At 36.8% G+C, this 25,449-nt stretch overlaps 1 protein-coding gene across 2 annotated transcripts in view; it reads left to right on the top strand.

Annotated features, from left to right (window-relative positions):
- Positions 1–25,449, top strand: part of PDE4D (phosphodiesterase 4D) — a 328,823-nt gene that overhangs the window by 126,175 nt on the left and 177,199 nt on the right. For both annotated transcript variants that reach the window (XM_058564039.1, XM_058564040.1), the window contains exons 3-5: positions 11,768–11,804; positions 19,949–20,022; positions 24,297–24,346. In XM_058564039.1, the coding sequence (XP_058420022.1) occupies positions 11,768–11,804; positions 19,949–20,022; positions 24,297–24,346 (161 nt within the window). The remainder of the gene's footprint in view (positions 1–11,767; positions 11,805–19,948; positions 20,023–24,296; positions 24,347–25,449) is intronic.

The raw sequence follows: 25,449 nt of genomic DNA on the forward strand, positions 1-25,449 counted from the left end.
GATCCTTGGTGAAGTGTTCTCAATGTCTCCTGTACTGTTTTCTGAGCCATATAAGGAAAAATAATCACACTGCTGGAACATTTATGTGATGTGTTTCTTGAGATAAGATAAACTAGGAAGCATTACTAAATCATCCTCACTGAATCCCTGCAATATGAAACATTTAAAGATGTGCTATTACAAATATGGAGAAAGAAAGCCTTCAACCAGAGTCATGGTTGTTTCAGAAAAACCAAGTCAGGAGTATCAAGCACTGGGCTTTGCTCTCAGATTGCTGGCCCTTTGTGGTGTGGTTCAGGTGAGATTCGTTGAAGAAATAGCCACGATTATTCCATCTGCCTTTTGCAGTTTCTCTCAGGCTTTATGTCAGCTTTCCATTAATTGTCTTGAGACTTCAGCGTTTTTCTTAACCTTGGGTGAAGAAAAATTTGTTATCATTGACCACTGGACAGTTAGGTCTAGACATATGGAAGGCATCACTTCCTACAACCTCTCATTGGAAGCAGATAAGTTAAAAGCAGAAAGAGAAAGAACAGCTGCTTGTACCTCTGCAAATGTGTGAGGCTGCAATTAAGCAATTTAAGCAATCAGTAACAGGAAATCATTTAAGCAATTCAGTGGATGATATCGTCTCCTAGTAAATGTTATGAATGATCCCAAGACCAAGACCTTTTAGCTCATCGTTTCACTTCCAAGGAGAACAAGGCTGCATGCCGTTCTCATGTTTCCGTGTCTCAACATCCATTCTTCCTTTGGAACTTAGAGAACTTCAAACTGAATTTGTTCTATCCACAAGGGCCAGTTTTGTTTGTTTGGCTAGTTATTTTTGGTTTCTCTGTTTGATTTTTGTTTTTTTTTAACCAGAAAAATAAAAAAATAAGCATTGTGATTTATGTGTTATCTAAAGGTCTGTACGGTGATTTTTCTAAAGGGAAATAAAACTTGCATCCAATCATTATTATTTTCAATTATGAATATATTTTTACAGAAGCTAAAAAGAAGATAGTTGGTAAAAAGAACTCTTTTACATTAAATCATGGAGTTAATTTCATGTGTCAACTGCATACTTTTTTGTTTGTTTTTATCTTTTCGTGTGCATTCTTTATCTTTAATACATTGAGTTTCTATTCATTTATTCCACCTACTATAGAGATTAGGTAAAATTTCTAATACGTTTCACTATTTTTTGTGTTTTTTTTTCTCATTTTATTTTTTTGTGAGGAGATCAGCCCTGTGCTAACATCTGCCAATCCTCTTCTTTTTTTGCTGAGGAAGACTGGCCCTGGGCTAACATCCGTGCCCATCCTCCTCCACTTGCTATGGGACGCCGCTACAGCAATGGCTTGCCAAGCAGTGCGTTGGTGCGCGCCAGGGATCAGAACCGGCGAACCCCGGGCCGCTGCAGCGGAGTGCCGCACTTAACTGCTTGCGCCACTGGCCCGGCCCCGTGTGTGTTTTCTTTTGTTTGTTTATTCGTTTTGCATTTGTTTAAAGGTAGCCCATCTTGTACTATTTATCCAGAAAGGAACCTGATATTTCCCAGACAGATAGCTTGTCTGTAATCCAGCTATCCAAACACAGGAGCACTTTGAAAGTGGTAAAAGTATGTTTCAAAGGTTCATAAACAAACCTAGCAGTCATCAGTTCAAGTTCAGGATATTCACAAGGTCCACCATGTTTCCTCATGTGACTCAGCTTCGGTAGGCTCTTTGGGGAGTGAAGTACATACCTATAGTTTTGTTGACAAGTATTTGGTACATGCTCAGGAGTCTATAGATAGGAATCTATGTTCTTAAAATTATCTGGCACTTGTATAGTCTTTATAGTTAATGTAGAATTCTCCCATGAAATTTAATATGTCAACTTAAAAAGCAAATTAGCCTGTTACTTTACCCTCAAAATGAGTTTATTCAGGAATAGCAAAAAAATTTTCAATTCAGGATGTGCATGCTATGGCAAACCATAGGCAAATCTGGAAAACAAAGGAGGGGAGCTGCTTTTATAGAGAAAAAGGGGGAGTAGGGAGGACCTGTTCTAAAGGAAAGTTCACTGGGGGGAAGTAACAGTTCAGGGCAGCAACGGCTTCTCATTGGCTGAGCTGCAGCAGTTCTCATTGGCTGGGCTGTTGCTGGGTGGGGAGAAAAATCTTCCTTTAGTAGTAAAGTAGTTTTACTTCCTGTTGAAGATGCACGTGTATGTCTCTTCCTGTTTGGTGTAATTGATGATGTATGATAGGGCATGAGAGTGCCCCCTACAGGCCTTCCTGACTCCAATTTAGTTAAGGTTTCTTTTATTCGTTTCCACAAATACTTGATCCTCAAAACAATCATATAAGGAAACTAGGGAAAATATCATTAGCTTAGCTGTAGAAATCACAAAATTTTACTGAAAAATGTTGTATCCTGCACACACACATACACACACACCATGAATTAGAATCTAGGTATCTTAACCCTGAACCTAAGTTTATTTTGATGAATGGCTGTTGCTAGACCATTACTTTGGCATTTGCTGGCACATACAGTAGCCCCTAGATGAGAATGCAATAAATACATAAAGCAATTATACTAAAATCTTTATTTTTCTTTAAGGGATAGAGAATCTTGATGGGCATCTGGGCAAATCTTTTGATGTAGGGTCTTGGCCAAGTAATTTGGAATTTTGTTATGTTAATATATCAATCCTGTTTGGCCCCTAAGCTTAGAGTAGGTGGTTTTTTTTCCAGTTATATAAAACATTGTCTTCCCTTGGATGACTTATAACTGAAGTTTTGTAAAGATTGCTCAAGAGCTGCACTGGTCAACATGATAGCCATTTGCCATGAATGACTTTCTCTTAGTTTAAATTAATTAAAATTAAATGAAAGTAAAATTCAGGTCCTCAGTTGCAGTAGCCATATTTCTAGTGCTAAGAAGCCACATATGGCTAGCAGATACTGTGTTGGATAGCAGAGATAGAGAATATTTCCATCATTACAGAAATTTCTGTTGGACACTGCTATTCTAGAGTCTAGAATGTATACTCCATGTGGCTTCAGAATAGTCTGAATTCATTTGGCATGTAGAAAGCGGCATGGTGTGGTAGAAACTAAACAGTATTTTAAAGCCTGAGTTTAGAACCAGCTACACAGCACGTTTCCATGCTTGGGATTTCATGACTCAGTAAGATATCAAAAACCACCTGGAGACTGACCTAAGGTTACTAACTGCATACTTTGCCAGGTAAAGGACATTAACGAGAAAATTCTCATCAATATACACAATCATTTTACTTTTAGAAGGCATTTTCACTTCAATAAAAAAGAAAGGGCGTGATCCCAGAATAAAGGAGAGTTTTCCAAAGGAATATGTTTAGCTTTTTAAACACCTCACTCTGTGGTCCATGTTTGTTCTCACTCTGACAAGGAGCAATGAACATTCTGTTGGGCAGGCACCAGATCTCAGTCTGGCATTTGAAAACCACTGAACTCGGCCACGGGCCAAGGGTGTGACCGCCAATGAATTACTTAAGTTCTCAGAGCCTAGTTCCTTATCTTAGAATGGGAATATGAGCATCCGTCTAGTGCAGAGTCGTCAGAATTGAATACGGTGTGCTGGTAGAGCAGTGTCTGGCACATAGTAGGCACGCATAAAACGTACTGCTCTCACTCCTCTCTATTCGATCACTCCCTTCCTTTTAATCTACTGAATCTTTTTACCACATGAAGATCTTAGAAAATTGTTGTATTAGCTACTCATAAATCTTTCCCCCCGGGAACCCATCTTGGAGAGGAACCAAGAGGGCGGGGCCATTGACCTTAAGAACGGCTGTCAAATAAGATAAACTATGAAAGCACTTGTTCCTAGAACACAGTGTGAGGGCACTCGTGAAAGCTTGCTGTGTACTCAACCCTTCCCCCTTCCTTCTTTCCCCTCTAGGGAAGCCAGTACTCTGGGGACAATACATTGTGACATCAATACGCCTGGAAGAATCCCTCTATTGTATTGGCTTTTATTAAACAATATGCTTAGTGAGTGTGTCCGTGCACATGTGCAAAACACTTTTTAACTTATTGAAGTTGGAAAGTGTTTCAATATGTAGTTTTGAAAACAGGTTGTCTTTCATGCCATTGTATAACTAACAGATTTGAGGGCATTCATTGGCATCATGTACGTTTTCTAATGCAGCCTAAATTTTTGTTTTATGACAAGTAGAGATTACACAAAGACTAGAGAATTTTGGCTTATGTTACATTAATCCAATTCCATCTGCTTTATCATCAGTGCATGTGATCTGAGCACACATGGGCCAAAAATTGAGGGATTTGTTTTAAGGATTTTTTTGTCAAATATCAGGCCATGTCTTAATTCTCAAAATGTGAATAAGAAGTGAGCAAATGATTTAAATTTCAGAAGACTAAGTAGCTTCTAAGATCACATCCATTTCTAAAGTCACATGATGTATTTTTGTTTTTAAATTTTTTTGAGACTTTAATTTTTAGACCAGTTTTAGTTTCACAGCAAAATTAGTAGGAAGGTAGAGAGATTTCACATATACTTCCTGCCCCCACACCAGAGTGGTACATTTGTTACAACTAATGAAGCTGCATTGACACATCATATGATATTTTTAATCATATGAAATATACCTTAAAATGTAATGTTTGCAGAGCAGATGTTCTTTAAAGAGTTTTTCCATTGAGTAGTAGAGGCAAAATAATATCATAAATTCTCTTTATGCTGATAAGGATCGCGGTGAGTTTTTACCCCCCACAGTACCTTTCTCCCCCTCATTTGAAATATAGAAGGCAGAAAACCAAAATGCTTATGTCAAAGGAAAGAGAGCCCACAAAATTTCCCTAGGATTACACACACACACTATAAATTTACATATAGATATTTACATATAAATGTATGTGCACATAAACGCTATCTTCAGAAGCCTTTGTTACTTATGGCATGCATGCAATCTTGCTACACTCTGAATATGGACATATGATATTTAACTCTCAGCCAGAACTATCACTTATGTGGGAAACCACAAATTATTTTCATTTTATTTATTATTTTATTTTAAGGGGGAAGGACATGAAAAGCAATAGTTGGGCAGAGCTTGTTTTGTTTCGTAAGTCGTTGGTAATGTTTTTGTTGTTTTGATTTTTTTTTTTGCATTTACATGTAACTCTTCTATTTATTGTCTTTATCATACACATCACCTTCATGAAATGGAAAATGTACTAGAGATTGGGCACTGGTTTGGACGTGCTTTTGGCATTGATAAATGGATTATAGATGCAGAATTGCGCAGCGTCTAAGCATAGACCCATACTGGCTGAGTTTGAAGTCATACTGCCTGAATTTGAATGCTGTCCCCGTCACTCCACAGGCATGAGATTTTTTTGTCCTTCTTGGGCCTCCCTTTTCTCATCTATGAAAAGCATTTAACAAGAAATAATCAATGTAAAGTGCTTTCTTTGCACAGTGCCTGGCACATGGTAATCATTCAATAAATGTTAGTTATTGTTATGGTTTTATAATAATAATAATTGTTTGCAATTATTACCATTGTTATTTATAATTTTGTTGGATATTTATACTCTGACTTTTAAAAATAATTATATTGAAAGCCCGTTTTAAGAAATAAAAAAATAATGGTAACATGTTACAAGGGCCCCCAGTGCTGAAACCAACAAGACGTTGAGGTACTTTGCTGGGCATCATGAAAGAGACTTCAGGATAAGTTCCCACTCAAGCCTATTAGGAAATTACAATTCAAGGGCAAGAAAGAGTTAAAAGGACATAAGGTAGACTGTTTCCTCATCAAGTTAAAAACTTGGATGGCCTCATTCATATGTTTTTGGATTAGCTTATTTGTTAGTTAAAATTGAGGAAAGCACTATAATTTCATTTATCCTTTTTGTGCTAGTATGGAATATAAATACAAAGGTGCTCTTCAAATGGGGGTAAACATTTCAACTTGATGGCTGATAACTATAGTTAGCATTATTGAAAACCCATCAAAGTTGTATATAAAGATACACACAAATATAGCTTGGAATTTGACACTGAAAACTTTCAAATTGGAAGATATTACTTTACACAAGTCCTGAACTGTTTAATTTTGCTCTTATATTAATTTACATTATTTTTGGTTGTCAGGAAAATGTTGCTGGACGTTCTTGCCAAAATGCAAGTTTCGGTAGTTATGACTTTTGACCACAGGACTAAGCTTTTGTGTTAAATGGATTACTTTAATTCTAAGTGGCAATAGCTTCAAAGAAGAAAATCACATTCAGGTGTGGCTGAGGTTGGCTTTGTTACATAGGAACTTCTTTCCCTGGGGTTTCATAAATGGAGATAATACTTGAATTTTTTTTTGACTTACAGTGGAGCTAGTTCTAAATTAAAAAGCCAAGCAATACAGAGGAGCCATATCCTCAGGTGAATCTGATACCAGTGAAGCACAGTTTTTCATTTGTTTTTTGTTTGTTTTAGCAGTACATGTCTACTAGGAGTTTGTCAAAATCATAATGTCTCATTCATAAGTACTTTTAAAGTGTTCATTATATTCTTTTTTTAAATTAATTAATTAATTAATTTTTTCCCCCAAAGCCCCAGTAGATAGTTGTATGCCGTAACTGTACATCCTTCTAGTTGCTGTATGTGGGACGCGGCCTCAGCATGGCTGGAGAAGCGGTGCATCGGTGCGCGCCCGGGATCCGAACCCGGGCCGCCAGCAGCGCAGCGCGCGCACTTAACTGCTAAGCCAGGGGGCCGGCCCTAAAGTGTTCATTATATTCTTGAATGTGACATTTATAATTTCTCAGAGCCGATATTATTTTTTGGAAAAACAAATCATCCTTTCAAAATGAGATCTCTGGAAAAATATAATTTGGTTTTGCAAAATGTACTTGGTACTTGGTAGCCAGGTTTTCTAGAATACTTGTATTGTCTGAAACCATAGTTTCATTATTTTAATTAAAAGGGGTAGCAACATAAAATATTCAACACCTTCATGAATTTAAGACTCAATGAACCCAATTTATCATGTATTTTAATATTCAGCTTTGTCTTATGACTGTTTTATCAAAATAAGCAAGTTTCTTTTACTGAGTTGTTTTTAAAGGAATGAATGAACTAAAATGAATTTGAGTAATTCAAACAATTATTTAAAAATTTTTTATTTTAAAATATAATCGGTACTTACATTTTAATACATTTGAATTGATATCTACGTGAAAATTTTAGTGATTACTAAACATAGACTAGAATCATTAAAAATGTTTTAAAAGTATAAAGGCATGTAAGATTTTTCATGACTCAATATGTTTCATGTTAAAAAACCAAGATATAAAATAGAATATACAGTATGATTCTAATTTTGTAAGAAATTCATGTATTCCATAAAAATCACATATAACATATATATGCTCACATACATCCAGAAGGAAAATGTTATTGACAGTTATCTTTGGGTGGTTCTTTAAGTTTTTCTGGTATTTCCCAAAGTTTCTGCAGTTAACACGTGTTTTACATTCAAAATATACATATATTACTTTTTCAAAAGATCAAGTAGATTGTGTTATGTATTTGTTTGTTTGTTTATAGGTCTGTATTTCTGTGAACATGGGAGTAGAGAGTGGAGAGTAGATTTGTTCCTCCTGTGGCTAATCCTTGGGGGTAGTCAAATAGCCTAGGCTTCCAGAAACATTTTTATGTACATATTAAAAATGAGAACATATTTGTTTCTCTATAATTCTAAAAGAGGTGGATCAAAGGTGAACTGCTAAATGAGTGATAGTTTTGAGTCTAAGGGAAAAAAGATACCAGGATTTCAAAATACCAGTTATCTGTGTGTTTATCAATTCCCTAATCCTATCGACAAACTCCAGAGGAGAATTTCTTTCTAGTCTTATAGCAAGAGAGAGTGAAGCACAAACAAAAATTTCACAATAAAGAAAAAAAAAAAGAGTGAAGCACGGAAGATCAAAAAGTTTGCACAAGATTAGATTCAGAAAGTAAGCCTCAGCCCATGGCTCCTCTTCAAAGCGCCAATTCATACACCACTTGTCATGCTGAGATTTGCGATGCCTGATATTCAGAGGCGGCAGGTACTTTGTGGCCACTAATGCTTTTAGTATCATAGGATTAGGGGTCTTCGCTCAGTACAGCATAGACTTTCTTCTGATTAACTGGATCTCCTTTTCCTTCTGCTTTGGTAATAGTAAAGCATGGAAAGGTTGCTGCCTTGTGTGTTTCAACACAATTTTGAAGAAAACTAGTTGACAAAATTATATTTTCAGGTGGTGCTGTTGGGTGAAATTATGTTGAAATTGACAAGGGGCTTTTCCACATTTCAGTACTTGAATAGTTTCTGGATCCCAATGAGGTCTCTGTAAAAGGGTTTGCTTTGGATTTCTCTCCTTCAGTTTCTTGCAATGTTGCTGGCTTCTTATTACAGAAAGAATGAGGGTAGAAAATAAAGTCGGAAATAATGCAGAACTAGGGGAATGATGGCCAAAGGCATAGAGAGTAGTTCTTAACTCTACCGTCATTCCTCTTTAGAAAAACAGAAAATTCAATAGTGCACGCTGAGCCCTGTAATTCCCTGCCTCCAGTAGCGCTGGCTCAGGACCCAGCAAGTCCTTCTCTTTGGGAGAGGGGAGAGGCTGCCCACAAGGGCTGGAGGGGGTGACTCTGGTTCAGCCCTTGGTAACCAGGTCAGGCGACTGAGCACGCGGCCCCTCCTTCTACATCATGAGACTGGAGACCTGCATGGCACTGACTCTGCTGTGACTATTACCTGGGTACCAATCTTCTCATCACCCACATGCATACATACTTATATACGTATATACGTACGTACTCACACACATACATACTCATATACATACATACTTACGTACATACATATATACATACTGTCAGCCTTCAAAAATACAAACCAGTTTAAGAGGCAAAGTGTTTACTTGGGATCAAAGAACTGCCATTAAGGGAGCACAGGTTCAGGTAGAAACTCAAGTAGTGTCCTGCTAGGAAGTGCAAGTCTGTGGTTTTAAAGGCAAAGAAGAGAAGTTTGTGTTACAATGAATTTTAATTGGAGTTGGAGGCAGAAGTTAGTCTTGGCTAAACATTGATTGACTATTAATTCTACAGAAAGTCCACAATCCTCAGTCTTTGCTATCAGGATGTCCATTTTCCTGCTGACTTCTCAAACAATTGCTTATAAAACAATTGCCATTTTGGCCCAGTCCAAAGGTCTGGCCCAGTCCATGATTCAAAAGAGCAAAGGAGTTTCTCTAGAAAGGCAGGTCCAACTTCATTTTAAAATGGCTCCACTATAGTCAATTTTGACAATACATACAATGTCCCGCCCCGCCAGCCCTCGCTCTCTCCCCACCTGTCCTCCGTAAATACTCCAATCCTAAAAACAAAGCAGTTTTTTTAAAGCAGATCCCAGTTGCTTTCTTAAGTTTGTTGTTGTTATGTTTGTTTCTTTTTATTTAAATAAAAGACAATATTACATAGTCCTCTCCAGAAAAATCATGTCACCAGGAGGTACAGTTTCAGGTCTCCAGGCAATGCTTACTGTGCAAATTTGAATCTAGCTTCTATCAATTTATAGGGGACCCGAACAGTCTCTTCTCATTTTAGGAAGCCCTGATAATCTTATTGTGTAGTATTACAGTCTCTTCTAACCACACTTCAGTTAGCTAAGTTTCCTTGTTGAGAAAGTTGTTCAAATGCAGCATTTCAGAATCATTTTCTACCAGAGGCTTTTTTTGGTGTGTGCATTTATTCAGTTCATTAAACTCACACATACTTTAAACCAAACTGTATATAGTAACAAAATGAATCTTCTGAATGGATCTTAATTACCAGATCGGATTTTTGAGTATTATAAGCAAATTACAGGATACAATTAAAAAATATGTTCATATTACATTTATTTTCTTCTATACACAAAATAATATCTTACCTGCATCATTGTACTTATGACAGTAGTTCTGATAAGACATTTTAATATTGAGGTGAGGACTTAGACAAAGATTTTAAAATTATATATTCAGTATATATTAAAAGATAATTTAAGCATTACATAATTTTAAAAAGAAAAGGATAGGATATAACCTGCCCTTTATTGAGGACATTTGCCACTGAAATGCTAGAAATAATTTTACTGTTACTAAAATGAAACAATCTTGAGATATTTGGAAAAAACAATTTCTGGGCAATATCTCCTTCATTAAAATTATAACTGTCTTTCTTTATGCTTTGATAGGGAAAGGAAGCAAGACTGATAAATTGTCCTAAATATGTATATTCCAAATATATCTTTTACAGTGCTTGGGAATGAAATACAGCCAAAGAAAGAATTAACTATTTTAATAAACATTCACACTCTTTTCAGTTTAGAGTGATTCAAATCCAATGTAATTCATGTAAAAAATTAGAAGACTTACTTTCAGAGATTAATTTCAAGTTGATGATGTGCTTTGGTCAAGATGACTTAGTTCTTAGAAAATAAACTTGGTAGTCAGGCAACTATAAAGAATAAAATGGAAGAAAAGACTGTACCTTGGGAAAATATCTAGATTTCATATTACTTTAATCTTGGCTGTCTGAACAATCTCTACAAAGAACAAGTGTCCCTCAAAAAATGTAATTCTAGAACTAATGGGATGCAAAATAACACCTTTCCTTTAAAGTGTGTTGTGACCTTTTTCTGCTTTTTATTTTCCCACTCTAAATTTCAAGATCTCTGCGTAATTTGGTGATGACCATAACAATTGGCCTAATTACTGGTAATGATCTATTTATTAATGTCATCCATATGCTGCTTGTGCTGAAGCGTATTTCGTGAATGTTGTTTTAGGTCACTCGGGCCCTTTTCAGACTCGTTCATGAGTGAGTGAAAGGTTCACTTGCAGGGTTCTCAGTTAGGGTCATGTCTAGGAAGTTTTCCGTGTAGAATAATTACATTCCCTTTTGATTAAAGAGCTTCAGCTAGCTAAATCAAGAAACCCATGGAGATTTTGGAAATCCTTCTCACGAGGTATTCATGCTAGGAAATACCACGAAAGAACTGCGGGCCCTGGTTTCTCACTTTCCTCCAAGTGGAATGTTGCACAACATTCCCTGCCTTTCCCTGTGCCTCCGGGGCATGTCATGCTGACACCTTGCCCCTGCATCCCCAGGCATGGTGTAGCTGAGGTTGCTGCAGCAACAGCACACACAGGCTAACATTCCCCCGTAACTACAGCGGCTGGGCTCTGAGTCAGTTGAAAAGTTTCACTGGGTTTTTATTAGTGTATGATGCAGTCCCGTGTCATCTACAGTTCCTAGCCTGTCCAAGACTCACACACGGTGATGTGGAACACTCCATGCTCATCACCTTCAAATGTCAGATGGTCCAGGGGCCTCTCACCGAAGCCACTGCAGGTGCTGGCTGCCTCTGCACACTCCTTGCTAATACCTACAATAAGAGGTCTCACTGCTGGAACTCCATTTCTGCTGTCGTATCTCCTCTGTGCTTAATAAGCAACAGTGACCTTGGTTGATGATCAAGAAGCCCCGCTTTTTACCCAGGGAACTGGACAATGGTTAACATCCCAGAAGACATATTTTTACTCCAGTGGCTGGGAAGAAGTATGTGCTGAAGAGTAAAGATGGAATTACTGTAATTCTCTATGAGAATTTATGCAAGTGGAACTTACCCTTTAATAGTGATCAAAAGAGGTCATAGAGTTATCAGCAACGTCTAACACGGGATTTGGTTTCTTTTTCAGACATGGAGATGACTTGATTGTGACTCCATTTGCTCAGGTAAGCACAGTTTGGTAAATGGGAAGGTTTCTCACAAATCTGAAAATTGAATTTGGGGCATTAGTTCTGGTTCTTGATTTCATTTTGAATCAAGCGCAAGTACAAACACAAATTCTGTGGTTCATTCAAGTAATTCAAAGGCAATGCTAGAGAATGTGTCCTTGGCCATATTGAGCTGTTTCCTATAAATCCAAGGCCTGAAGAGTATCTTTGCTTCAAATTACAAATTACCTAAGTGACATACTTAAATGGGACCATATTTCCTTAACTGACAAAGCACTAGAAGCAGAAGGCTATATCATGGATTAAATTACCTTTAGTATAATTAGGTACATGATCAGTGCATGAAATTCAATATTACAATTCAACCTGACACTTTATTTACTCATTTTTTGACATGTCATTTGTACAAAATTTAACTTTTATATATATTTATGTTGAGTGATATATTTATGTTTATTTGTTCCTTTTACGTATACAAATCATGAAAATACTTTAACCACATGACATAAACGCTAGAAGGTGATAAAATGATCTAAAGCATTTTGGAATATGTATAAGATGGTTGATAACCAGATATTCTTTGTATAGACCAGTGCTTCTCAACCCTAGCTACACGTTAGAATCACCTGGAAAGCTTTTATTCCAGGCCACACCCCTGATCAATTGAATCCAAAAATCTAGGGTCGGATCCAAGCACCTGTATTTTTTCTGGGAAAAGTTGAAAGCCATTGGTATAGACAAACTAGGGACAGAATGGGATAAAACTCATTTAACCTGGGGCATGAAATAGAATTAAAGCCAATGCTGACTGTTAATGAGAAATGTTAAATACTGTAATACGTATGATCCAGAGAGGTTATAAAAATCATAATCAGGGCTATGTCAGAACTAGCTCTAGTGCCGTGGGCAACTCATTTAACTTCTCTAAGACTTCTTTTATCCAACTGGTAAAATTGAAGGACTCTGCTGGATAAAGATAGGCCCCAGTTCAAACCTCATCTCCTCCTCTGCTAAGTGAATGGCCTTGGGCAAGTCACTGAAATTTCCAAGCCTAGTTTCCTCCTCTGCTAAATGACGATTCCAAGGGTACCCGCCTCATAAGATTATTAAGAGATTGAAATAATATCAAGCTTGTAAAATCCTCAGCACAATTTCTAGAAAATAAAATACTTAATGAACTTTAAGTGTTGTTATCAGTAAGGGCTCTTTCATCTCTAAAATGTCATAATAGATATTGTTTTCTAAAAAATGCATAATAACGGTGTTTGCATCATCAGATTATGTATAATTCTTCTACTCTTTCAAATTTCCTGAAATTTTGTAATTGCTATAATTTAGGTAAAAAATTTAATGAATCCATAAGTAACACACTGCATAATAATGGTTTTTTTTCATTAATGCAGCGATTAAAAATAGAATACAACCATCATCCCTTTCAGAAGGTTAATGTCTTCTTTGCTTAAAGTTTTGCTGGAGATCATAAATTCCTTCTAGTGCCTATATTTCTATGTTCAAACAAATTGACACACATATGTTTTAATCATATGTTGTGATAACAAAATCATATAAAGCTAAGGATTTTTAATTGATTACTAGTGAGAACCCATAATTTTATTTCTAAGAGCTGAGAGCTAGGTGAACAGATCAAGTCAGGCAAAATACTATAAGTAACCATCACCAAATGTAGAAACAGTCATTCCAACTTGAGTTTATTCAGGTAGCTATTCTTGCTTCTAACTAAAATCTCCAGGTATTGTTGTAAGAAATAGATATCTAAATATATATTAAAAAATGAAAAAATATTCTGTATGTGATATCTTATCTCTTTATTTCAAGTAGTATTTATTAATATCCAATAAATACATTAATAAATTTGGCTTCGTCCTTGCCATCAGTGCTCTTAAATTCTAGAGAAATCTAGTCTTTTACATAATCAGACATTTTCTGTAGTGCACCGAAAATCTCCAAAAAACTAATAGAATTTCAGTACACTGAGAAATATATATATGTGTGAAATATCATTTAGTCTGTTAGTAAACTGTTTAAATAAATATGTATACTTAAGACCGTTGAAATTAGAACTTTGAATATAAACCAACTCTGTGTAGTATGTAGGCATATCTGATGCCTGAAAATAAGCCTGGAGTGTATTTAGAAGAGTTGGCTTATGATTAGCTTAATGACTCATAACAACTCCTGGAAGGTGGTCAGCGCCCCAGGGGCTGCGGATTCTTTTTAAGTGGCTTCATCACAGTTTTTACAAATGACGTTTACTAGGGTATATGATCTGGAAAGCGCTACTCGAATTAAAAAAAGAAAGAAAGAAAGAAAAAGCCTGTTAAACCCTGACCATTTCGCCATTGATAGAGCATCTTATGGAAAGCAGGTAAGAAAGAAGGCCCAGTTAGTGGCAGTTTGTCTGTGGCCTTTTCTTAAGCCCTATTGGGCACAACTAGCTTATTTTGTTGACCTAACCAATAACTCCTCACATTTTTAATACAGGATAGAATATTCACCATTTAATGCTAAATATTATAATACTTAAAATAGTAGATGCTGCTTATGTCACTTGAAGTGATACCAACAGTATTCGGTCTAATATTACCATAGTTGCTTTTGGCAATGGACAGAAGACAGTTGATTTTAGACAAGTCACTCAGGGAAATTTTCAAATAGGCCAAAGAATTCTCCCCTGTCCCCGGCATGCTTTGGGGTTTGGAATTTCACACTAAATTCTTCTGGTGCAAAAGGCATACTGCTTTCAAAATAAAAAATTTTTTGCATAAAAAGTTTTGAAAAGAAATATAAGCAAAAGGAAGAAAAGGAAAATTTCCCATAATTCCAAACCCCAAAATAACTAGTATTGACATTTTACTTTATATCCCTTTAGGTGTTTGTTTTTCTGTGTGTATTTTCTTTCCCATAATTCTTTAAAATGGGCCTCCCACTATAAAAGCGGTCAAAGGTCTTTTCCCAAAGCCCATCTCATCTTCTGCCTCTTCTTGGGACAGAACTCATTTCTTTGTGTCTGAGTACATCTCCAAAACATGAAGGGATCCCTCCCTGTTTTTTTCCCAATCATGATTTCCTGTGAAACTAAGAGACTAAGATCCTAAGTTGTAAGAGAACTTAGGAAGTCATGCAAGGATATATTTCACTCTGATGGATAGGGCTGAAACCTAAAACATCTTGGATAGATGTAATCTTCAGAAAGAATCCCAAGATACTCCCCATATTCTAGTTCCATGTCTACAACGCTGTCAGGGTGAGAAATCTTGCTAATGTTTAACCTCAACTCTGTTCCACTTCTAATTTCTAATGTTTTCCCCTATAAGCTCAGACTCCTCTTGATCCCCAGAAAAAGTGACAGCTTTAAGTATGTTATTTATTTCCATTTTGAAATATTCTCCTATGTTTGTGTTGAAATCTTTTTGGGTGGGGATTTCCTTAGGCAGGAAGGCTGAGTGTTGAGAGGAATCCCAACGTTGTGCCACATCATGCCACTCGGCAACTGGCCTTTTCCTCCTGAGAGTGTCATAACAATTTGGCCTGAGTTCTTGCAGGGGCCCAAGGAACTCCAAAGGAACACCACGGAGACACAACACTGATGAGATAGATATAGGCAACCCTGCTTTGTAGTCAGCTGCTTCTAGCCCCACCAGTCCCGTTATTTGTGATATGACTACCTTGTAAAACTCTAAGTGGACTAGAATTCTCATCTGGAAGTATGAAATGTTAAAAAAAAAAAAAAAAAAAAAAAAGGTGGAATCTTTAAGTAAAAGACAGAAAATACCTAAATATCTTGGATACCTGGAGGAACCCTCACGTCATTCAGACTAAGGAGATATGTCTGATTTAAAAATACAGGTTCAGGGGGCCGGCCTGGTGGCAGGGCGGTTAAGTGCGTGCACTCCAATGCGGTGGCCTGGGGTTCACAGGTTCGGATCCCCAGCATGCACAGATGCACTGCTTGTCGAGCCATGCTGTGGCGGCATCCTGCATAAAGTAGAGGAAGATGGGCATGGATGTTAGCCCAGGGCCAATCTTCCTCAGCAAAAAAAAAAAAAAAAAAGAAAGAAAAAGAAAAAGAGGAGGATTGGCATCAGATGTTAGCTCAGGGCTGATCTTCCTCACACACACACAAAAATACAGAGTAGGAACAACTAAGTCATTTTACCTTTAACCAAAATACAGCACCCGGGATAATTTTATAAAAAAAAGTAGTCATTATTAACACTATAGAACATTACTATTCCACTGGTAATAGAACATTGCCAGTATATTTTTAATTCTCCTGCATGTCCCTTCCCCACCTTCCCCATTTCACGCAGCAGCAGCCGTCTTGTGGTCTCATCACATTCGGCAGCTTGCTGAATCCGCCAGGCTCTCCTTGCCCGGCTGTGAAAGAAGATAATGATCACATTTCAGTTGCTTCTATCTGGTAGTTTTTCTTTATCCTTCCTTAAAATAAATGACAGCATCTTCTAGGAATCTAAATAGTTTGTAGGTTGAACCATATGAAATTAACATTCAACCTTTGTTGTCATACAAAAACAGCTGTTTTATATGGTTTAACCAAAACATAACTTGGAAAGAGGTTTTCTTTTTTATCAAAATGACCTTTCTATCTGGTAAATAATCATAATGTGACTCCAGTTTTTTTCTGGAGGTAAAAAACCAAGGCAAGAAATTCTTTCTCCCTCCCCTTCCCCCCAGCCAGTGGCAACTCATGGTCTGTGTTTTATTGCCATCTAGAGGCATAAAGTGTATTTGGCATGAAAAACAGTCCTCAAAATCATTTTTCTTTGCTATTATTTTTTAAGCAGGAGTTTTTAACAAGAACATTGTTGCCACATCTTTTTCCTTTTTTTAAAGCGAACTCCTCTTTAAATCTTTTCAAGAAATCATTATTATATAAGTATACATTCTTTTAGGCTATTATGTTCAGTTGTTTAACTTTTTAGTGAAGCCCACAGTTTTCTATTTTCAGTGAATCTTATTGGTTAATAAATGTTTAGAAGTACCTAAGAAAATGTGAGATTAGGGTGTGTAAATAACATTTAATCCGTCTCATGGGTTAGTACGTGATCTATCTCTGTGCAGAAGTTTTCCATAGCACTATCATAATTCCTGAAGTGTGTATATTTCACATCCTCCCCAATGTATTTTTGACTTTGACTGATTACACTTTTGCTTGGAGGGGCAGAAGAGAAAAAAATGACCTTAATTTTCTAACCATTGAGCTGTGTGACAGAAAACCTCAGGAACCTTTTTGGTTAGCAAGCATTACAGAGTGGAGAAAATTATAGGAGTATTAAAACCCTGACTATAGTTCTTAAAGGGTTGAATTCAAGGGGAGTGAGGGCTTTCCTAGAACAAAAGCAAAGAGTAACTGAACCCTAACTCAGGGGCTTGAGTAACACTGTTTCCAGTTCTCCCCCACAGCCTATAGCAGCAGATGCCTCATCTCTGTGTCCTGCAATGCAAGTGAGATCGTGAAAGACTAAGGCAGTGCATTGGTGATGCAGACGCCCAGGACAATCACCCAGGCCTCGGGCAATACTTCCTTATAAGCCTCATCTGGAACTTTTCTTTACACTTCTGCCAAGATATCATACGTGTCATAGTGCAGATGATAATAGTTAATACTTAATATAAAGTTTATAAAATATTATTTCTCCTATCACAAAAAACAAGGATCTAATGCTTGCACACATAGGGAATGATGTCTCTACAAGGTTAATTTATTGTAGTAGTGTTTGGAAAAGCGAAATTTAGGAGACAACCTAAAAGTCGATTAGTAGAGGGGACAGGCAGCTGTATCCCTGGAGGAGGGGCTAGGAGGAATGTTTCTTTTTTCACTTTTTATTTTGAAATATTTCATACATATAAGTGAATATATGTAGTGATTATCTACAATATAAAGAATAATACTAAAATCAACAGTTTAAGAAATAGAACAGTACCAATATTTTTAATGCCCCTGAATGTCCTTCTGCAGTTCATCTACCTGCCTCCTCTCAGAAATAACAGTAATTTTTATTTTTGTCTTTATTATTTAGGGGGAAACATCGTACTTCTACCCTTTTGTTCTGTTTAAATTCTGCACCATGTGAAGATATAGATTATTCAAAATAAATACATTATATTTAAATTAAAAACCAAACCAAATAGTCTAATTTAATATCTTTGTTATAATAGAGTCAAAAACCTTTTTACAGAAAAACAATTGTAGTATATCTTTCATGAGCTAATGTTTCCTTTCAAATGAGCGTTCAACATGAATTACCTGCAGTACTATTTCTGTTTACCCAGCTGTCAGTGCAGTGCAATTACCATAACTTATTAGAATAAAATTCTCAGAATCCTGAGGTTAAAATTTTCCCTAGAAAAAGGATCGACTAGGGAGTGCAATAATCTTATTTAAAATGCTGTAGCAGTGCATTTGATATTAAATTTTTAAAGCGTAAATCAAGCCTGCATGGTTTAATGACAGCAGATCATTTGTCAGATCTATTTCTGCATCATTCAAGATTTCATGCCTCATGAAAGGCACGGTGGCCTTGTGTCAGCTGATGGTTATTTGAATACTCCGTCATAGGCAGCGTGACATTTTAGCTCTGTGAGTTGTTTATGTGTGATAATGAGCCAGGTTTTTCCAGTGACTGAGTTAATCATGGCTGGCACCTAAGGAAGCACCATCACCTCTTTCAGGGGATAATGCTCTAGGGTCACTGTCCCAGGGCATAAACAGCACCCCAGTGAATTAATGCCAGTTTCAAAAATGTCTGAGACATTTTTGCCTTAGAAAAAATTTAGACTGATGTTAGTTTAGGTCAGTGCCAGATGAAAAAATTCTGGAAACAGTTCTGGAATCCTTGGAGCAATTATAAATTTGGCATCCCCCCATATTATCAATGATAGGTGCTAACTACACACTTGCCAGATCATTAATCCAATGGAATACTGCCATAATGGGCTTACTGTTCACTGAGTGCTTTCTATTTGCTGGACACTGTTTGTGGCACCTAACTTGTCATTTCATATCATCTTCACAGCAACCCTGTGAGGTGGATATTACTATCCCAGTTTACAGATGGGGAAACTGAGGTACAGAGAGCTTATGTAACTTGACTAAGTTTACACATTCAATGTGTCCCAGAGCCAGGGTTGTTATGCAGTGCCCAATAGGACATTTGAAATCTCTGTTTTAGATAAATTTAACATGCTAGTTGTCACCCAGATTACCTATAATCTCTCCTAATATCAGCTACACCCTGGGGGAAACTGGCCCACTCTAGCAGAAAGTGAGGGGGGTAAGGATCTTGTAACTTTTCTCTCCTAGTCTCACTTTCATTTCTTTTGCCACTTTCTAGTTTCACTAGAATTAGGAAAAGGAAGGGCAATCAGAGACAGTGGGACCTAGTGATCCTGCCTCTGTGTGTGTGCATATGTTGTGTCTTCGTATTCATTTATTCAACACATTTTTGTTGACTGTCTTCTGCACACCAGGCACTGTGCACATACAGGGCGGTCCCATTTTATGTGAGAAACGCATCCCTGAGAACCTTGTAATTCATAATTCGGATCACGTTTACAAAGAAAAGAATTTCTGTTTTCTAGCTAGAGTGGCCATGTGGCAAAGGTGAAAAAATTTAAAATTTATTTAGCCTGCTGACTTTGAAATTATGACATTCTTGGTGAATTTTTGAAGAGAATTTGGGGATAATTTGTTTTAAATTTTATTCCTAAAGTGAGACTTTATGAATATTTTATATTACACTATTTCAAATTTGCATAAAATACAACAACACTATATATATATACATATTGCCTGGGATATTGTTTCAGTGGCTGCAGAATCCAGGAAAACTGTGGAAAGTACTGCTACTGTCACTGTATTCATAGACAATGAGGAGAAATATCTGGAAAATCTTTGCAGTTTGACCTGTATGGATTTCAGATAGATACATATAAACTTCACTAAGTGCTGGGAGATTCTTTAGTGGTATATAAAACTAAATTTCCAGCAATATCAAGTTTTCACTTAATAAACCATTTTTTAAAATCACCAAATCATTTTAAAGTGCATTAAAGATGGCCATACTTCAAGAAGTTTAAAGAATCCTTTTTTGTTGTAGGTCTTGGCGAGCCTGCGAACTGTTCGAAACAACTTTGCTGCATTAACTAATTTGCAAGATCGAGCACCTAGCAAGTAAGTTATCCTTTTCTCCCCCTCCTTCTTGCTGAACTTTATACAGTGTTCTTTCAATTTGATTGAACTCAAAGCAATATGTTAGATTTCTCTGAGTTGTTGCCATGCTGTCTAACCATTTACTCTAAGTCATATGATGTCCTGTTCATTTTCTATAAATACTTTGTAGTGATGGTTCTAATATCAGAAATGAAGCAGTATCACAAATAAATACGGTGATTCCATCTGTCAGAAATCACCTGGCATAAAGAGTCCTGTGCTCAGTTATTTACTCTGAGGGTAACTTTATAGGTTTGGCTAACTTCATAAATTAACCATGGACATATAATCTCATCAAACCTTAAAGTCAATCCAGAGTCATCTTCTTAATTCTAAGAAAACAATTCCTTGGAGAAGCACCATATCATAGCAAAGATCTTGGATTCTCCTGCTGTTACAGACTATCAGATCCGCAGCATCATGTAGCAATCAATAAAATTGTGATTTGTCTGATGACAGGGGAAGCATTTGAACGAAGGAAAGCTGAGATGGCAAATGATTATAATTTTGGGGTTCTAATAAAGGTGAAAAATCTAAAAAGACAAAATTAATTTTTAAAGATTAAATGGAAAACATTAGTTATTCAACTGCTCATTATTTTGACAATCTGTTATTAATAATAAATAAAATGTTATCATTAAAATATCAACTTCAAAGAATTTTCCAGCAGAAAAAACATTTCCTTAAATCAATATTAAGAGGACAGTGAATAAAAATTTATTTGGAATTATAACTTATCTAAGTGTATAAAATTTCATAGTAGTTACTACTTCTTAAAGAATATGAAAAAAATCTGAACTTCCCATCCCGTAATAATATAGTTGAACCCCCAAATTCACACTTTCCCTGATTAAAAAAAGCTGTGGCCATTATGCACATACTCCTGTGATATAAAAAGGTTTTTAAAATATCAATATAAATGTCGAAATGCAAATAACTGGAATGGAACCCAGAAGCTTCAGTTGATTGTCATGTTTTCCAGGTAATGAATTTTTGCAGTCCTGTTCCCTCAGCCTGAACATTTCTCACCTTCTTCTTCCCCTCCTCATCTGCTGGGCTAACTGTACTTCATTCTTTGGGTCCCAGCTTAAATGTAATTCCTTTTGGGCCATCGTCCCTGACTAGCAGGCAAACAGGCCCCAGACTGGGTGGTATGCCTTTCCATCTCTGTCTGATCGCATCCAGCACCTAACGCCTGTTTGAGCACACGTCTCTCTGCTGCAGTTGCTGATTTGCTTGTCTGAGTGCTCCTTGAGAATGTCAGTCCCCAGTCAGCAGGGGTTGCATCTGGTTCACATTTGTATTCCCGGTGCCTAGTGTAATACTCAGACAGAGTACTCACTCTGCATGTGCTTGTTGGCTGGAAGAGTGAAGTGGTGATGCCGCGTGTGGAACCTGAGGGTGTGCTTTGAGGTATTTCTTCATTACGAAACATGCCTTCTTTGCTCCATGGCTGTACAATATCACGCCGACCTCAACGGCCCCTTGGGGCTTTTGGCGTTTGGTAGCTCAGAGGTGAAGTCACCTCCTCTTTGGAAAACCTCAGCCTTGCAGGAGGAACGAAATTACTGATGTCACTCCCACACTTTTTTAGTCTCAATTTTTATACAAGAAATTGAGATATTGCCTTTAAAAGGTGAACAAGAAACTGTATAACTCCTTTTATGCTTCCTTCAGACATGGTCACTTGGGTACCAGCATTTAAACCTGTGGCAGGCAAACAGTTCATCAGACAGATGTGAAGGCATGAGACTGGCCTTCTGTCTCCAAAGAAATGACCTGAGGCCCATTCTATGCAAGACAGAAGTTTTCAACTAATTTACAGGGACAAACAGATTAAAATGGAAAAGAACAGCTAGAGGAGGGTAGAAAAATCATAGTTTATGCCTGATCTTGAGCTACTATAGAATGCCCAGGGTGACATCTCACCAAACAATATTATCTGGTAGACTCTAAGCAAGGGCCTTTGTGGTCTTTCTTTTGGTCAATGCGGATTTGTACCTCCTTTACTGATTCAAACCAAATCAGCCTCCTCAGGTATCAGAATAGTAGAATTCAATCTACATATAGCCAGGCTCTGTTCTGTTCAGTGATGGCAAAGTGGATATATCCCTGGCTCATCACATGATGACCCTGAGAGAATCAGAATTTCCCTGCTGGGCGCTCCCAGTGCCACTGGAACACTTCCATGCTCATCCTTGGATTTTGTGAAAGGCGTGCGCTACCTTGCACAATTCACCTTTTTGTTTGCTTACAAGGAAGGAGTCTAGAAAGAATGCATTTGCAGCCCTGACGCCTGTGGGTACTGAAATGCACGTTGCTGACTTTTATTAACCCACTACTAGTTCCTATTACCTTGCTCTTTCTTACCCTTGAGATTTTTCATTCCGAAAGTGAGTTCTGGCTCATTCTTCATTAAATGATTTATCACTGTAACCATGGATCGAATGACTAATATTTTCTGCTTGTCGTTATTTGTTGAAGTATCAAGTTCCCAAATGCCCGTCATAGGATTGGTATTAAGAGAAGATAATAAGTAATGACTCAAAAATTTGGTTTTCCAAAACTATAGGAAAGTTTACAAGTATTCATTTGATACCTTTCCCAGACAAAATCAGTGCTTTATAAATTTTCACAGAGCAAAGACTAAAAAGGAGTAATCAATATATAAATTATTGGGATGATAAGCTCTCAGCAAGAAGATAACTAGTAGTATACAGATCAGAGCTGTTTTAGAGCAGCAGTTTAAAACATTAACCTTTCTGTTCTATGAAGCATTAATCAAGTTTCAAATTTTCCCTTTTTATTTCATAATAGAAACTAAAATAATTTAGAAGTAAATTTTGGTGAGTTTTCAATCAAATACAAAATTTCAACCCCAAATTAACATCAGTAAACTTAAGAGCAATGAGACAGAGCCAGACGCTGACTGGAACCAAGACTGAGAATTTACAAAGTAGCAGACTCCTTTCCCCAAGTGTCTCCCAGCCCTACCAAGAGATTCGTCATCTCAGGAAGGCAGATTTGAACAGGGCTCTGCAAGAGCCTGCCATCTGCACAGATGTGTGGCTGTTGGTCCAGGTTCCACAAAGGCATCCTGAAAATAAAGCAACATAGCAGAGCACAGCCCTGGAATCACCTTACTCTAGTTCAAATCTCAGCTTTCTTACTTTGAACAAGTTATTCAACTTCCCAAAGCTTTGTTTTCCTCACTGGTACAGTGGGAACAATGAGACTGCCTGCCTTAAGGTTTGCTGTGAGGAGCAAATGAGATAATTCATCTAAAGTGCTCATTTAGCCCAGTGTCTGACACACAGTAAGTGCTTATTAAGTGTTAGCCATTAGTAGAAGTACCAAAAAACAAAAAAAAACAAAAATTGTGCAAACATGCTTAAATGTGTCTATTTTTTAAAGTTTTTCTTATAAAAATCACTATTTTAATGGACATTCCATAAATGATATTCTTTTTTTCAGCATGATTTATTAAGCACTGGATACATTGTGCTGGGCTCTGTAGGGAATACAACATTAGTCATATAGCATGGTTTTTTTCCTCAAGGAGTTTATAATTCTCTTGTGGAACATCTGAAAAATTAGAGGATATGCAATAGAATCTATTTAAGTACCTTTAGTTTATAGTATTTCTACAGTCTCTAGAACATCTATTGGAACAAGTCATTAATATACCTCTCTAACAAATGTGTCAGAGATGTTTCTCCACATAAGAAATAAAAGGGAGGAAGTTGAAATAGCTTCTTGAATTGTAATATAGTTTACAAGGAGTCATTTACTTCTGATAATGTATAGGCAATCATGAGAATTTATGCCAAAAATAAAAGTTCATTAACACTGTTTTAGGAAAACCAATTGTAGATTGGCTACCTTTTCAAATTCAGAAAGTCTGTGTTTGCTCTGTAAGCCCTGTCTTCATTGAAATAGTCAATCAATAAGAACTTCATCTTCTGTCACGTCCCTGTGACATTTACATCTGCTTTATTTACCCCACAGTCTATCACACTGAGATTTAACTATTTTCTTCTTTGACGTGTGATCTGAACTATAGTACAAAGAGTGCCTAAGAACTTGACGGGATAGTCTGAAAGAAATCTTCATTTGCATGTCCTAACTTAAAAATAATCTTGTAAATTAAAATGGCATATCTGAAATGACTCAGAGAGTTCTCAAATCAACAAGCACTGCGTATTTACTGCTTTGTGTTTTTCTCTCTTTGTCAGAAGATCACCCATGTGCAACCAACCATCCATCAACAAAGCCACCATAACAGGTAAGAAAGATCTGGGAGCTTATTCTTCTCGTGTCTAAGAAGAAACCATATCTTCCAATATTCAACCTAATATTAACCCACCAATTTTAAACTGCAATTCTAAAATTTTAGAAACATTAGTTCTTCTCTGCATTACCATTTCTCTATTGATCTCACAAGTTGTCCATTTAAGCTATTACTAGGAAAATCTTTACTGATGTACCATTTGTAATTCATTTAAATTTGTGCTCTTACTAAGTTTAGCACTGCTCTGGGCATTTGTATTTTGAGAGACAGCATTACCTTCAAAATGTTGGCAATGTTTCCAGGCTTGTGTTATCAGCATGATGTTAATATATGGTAACTTGGTTTAACGGAAGTGAAAGCATAAATAAAACATACCTTCTTGGTTAATCGATATCCCAGTTGTGTGTAGGAAGGCACACCATTCCAGTAGTCCTGATTTGGACCCAGAGAGTTGAGAATAAATTCAGTTTGGGGGAAGAGAGAAGAAGTAATTATAGAAAAGTTCAATGAGATCGAAAGAACAGCTGGTTTGGGGAAGAAAAGTAGAAGGAAGGATGAGGGACATAAAGGGCAGAAAAATAAAATTACTCCGATTCCTATTAGTCTATTTTAGACATGGAACTTGACCTCAACTGAACCCAAAACGGAACAAATTGATCTCATTTTGCTGAACCTGAAACCAAATTGAATTCATTTAAACATTCTTAAAACCCCAATTAAAATAACTGCCTGGAAAAGAAAACCTAAGTTTTCTAAAATTACTACCAGAAGAAAAGTAACATATTCTCCAAATACTACATCAATACTTCATTTGATGCAAGTGTCTTCCTTGGACTTCAACTCATGATATGCTGAGGAGCTCCTTATTAAGTTATTACTGAGTACACTTTGCTTGAAAGTTAACGTCATCATGTCCAGTCACCGCTTTTCAACTGGTCTCCTTTGTGGTCACTATGTCAGAATTGATTCCAGAATACTTGTTAATGTTGTTCTTTCCTAAATGTCTTTCTAATGGGGCTTGTATTTCAATGAATATTACATTATTGGTTCTCTTCTCCATGTTTATCTTTCAAAATCTTATTGCTGATGATTTTTAA

The sequence above is a fragment of the Diceros bicornis genome, chromosome 20 (genome assembly GCF_020826845.1).
Source record: "Diceros bicornis minor isolate mBicDic1 chromosome 20, mDicBic1.mat.cur, whole genome shotgun sequence".
In the NCBI taxonomy this organism is placed as follows: domain Eukaryota; kingdom Metazoa; phylum Chordata; class Mammalia; order Perissodactyla; family Rhinocerotidae; genus Diceros; species Diceros bicornis.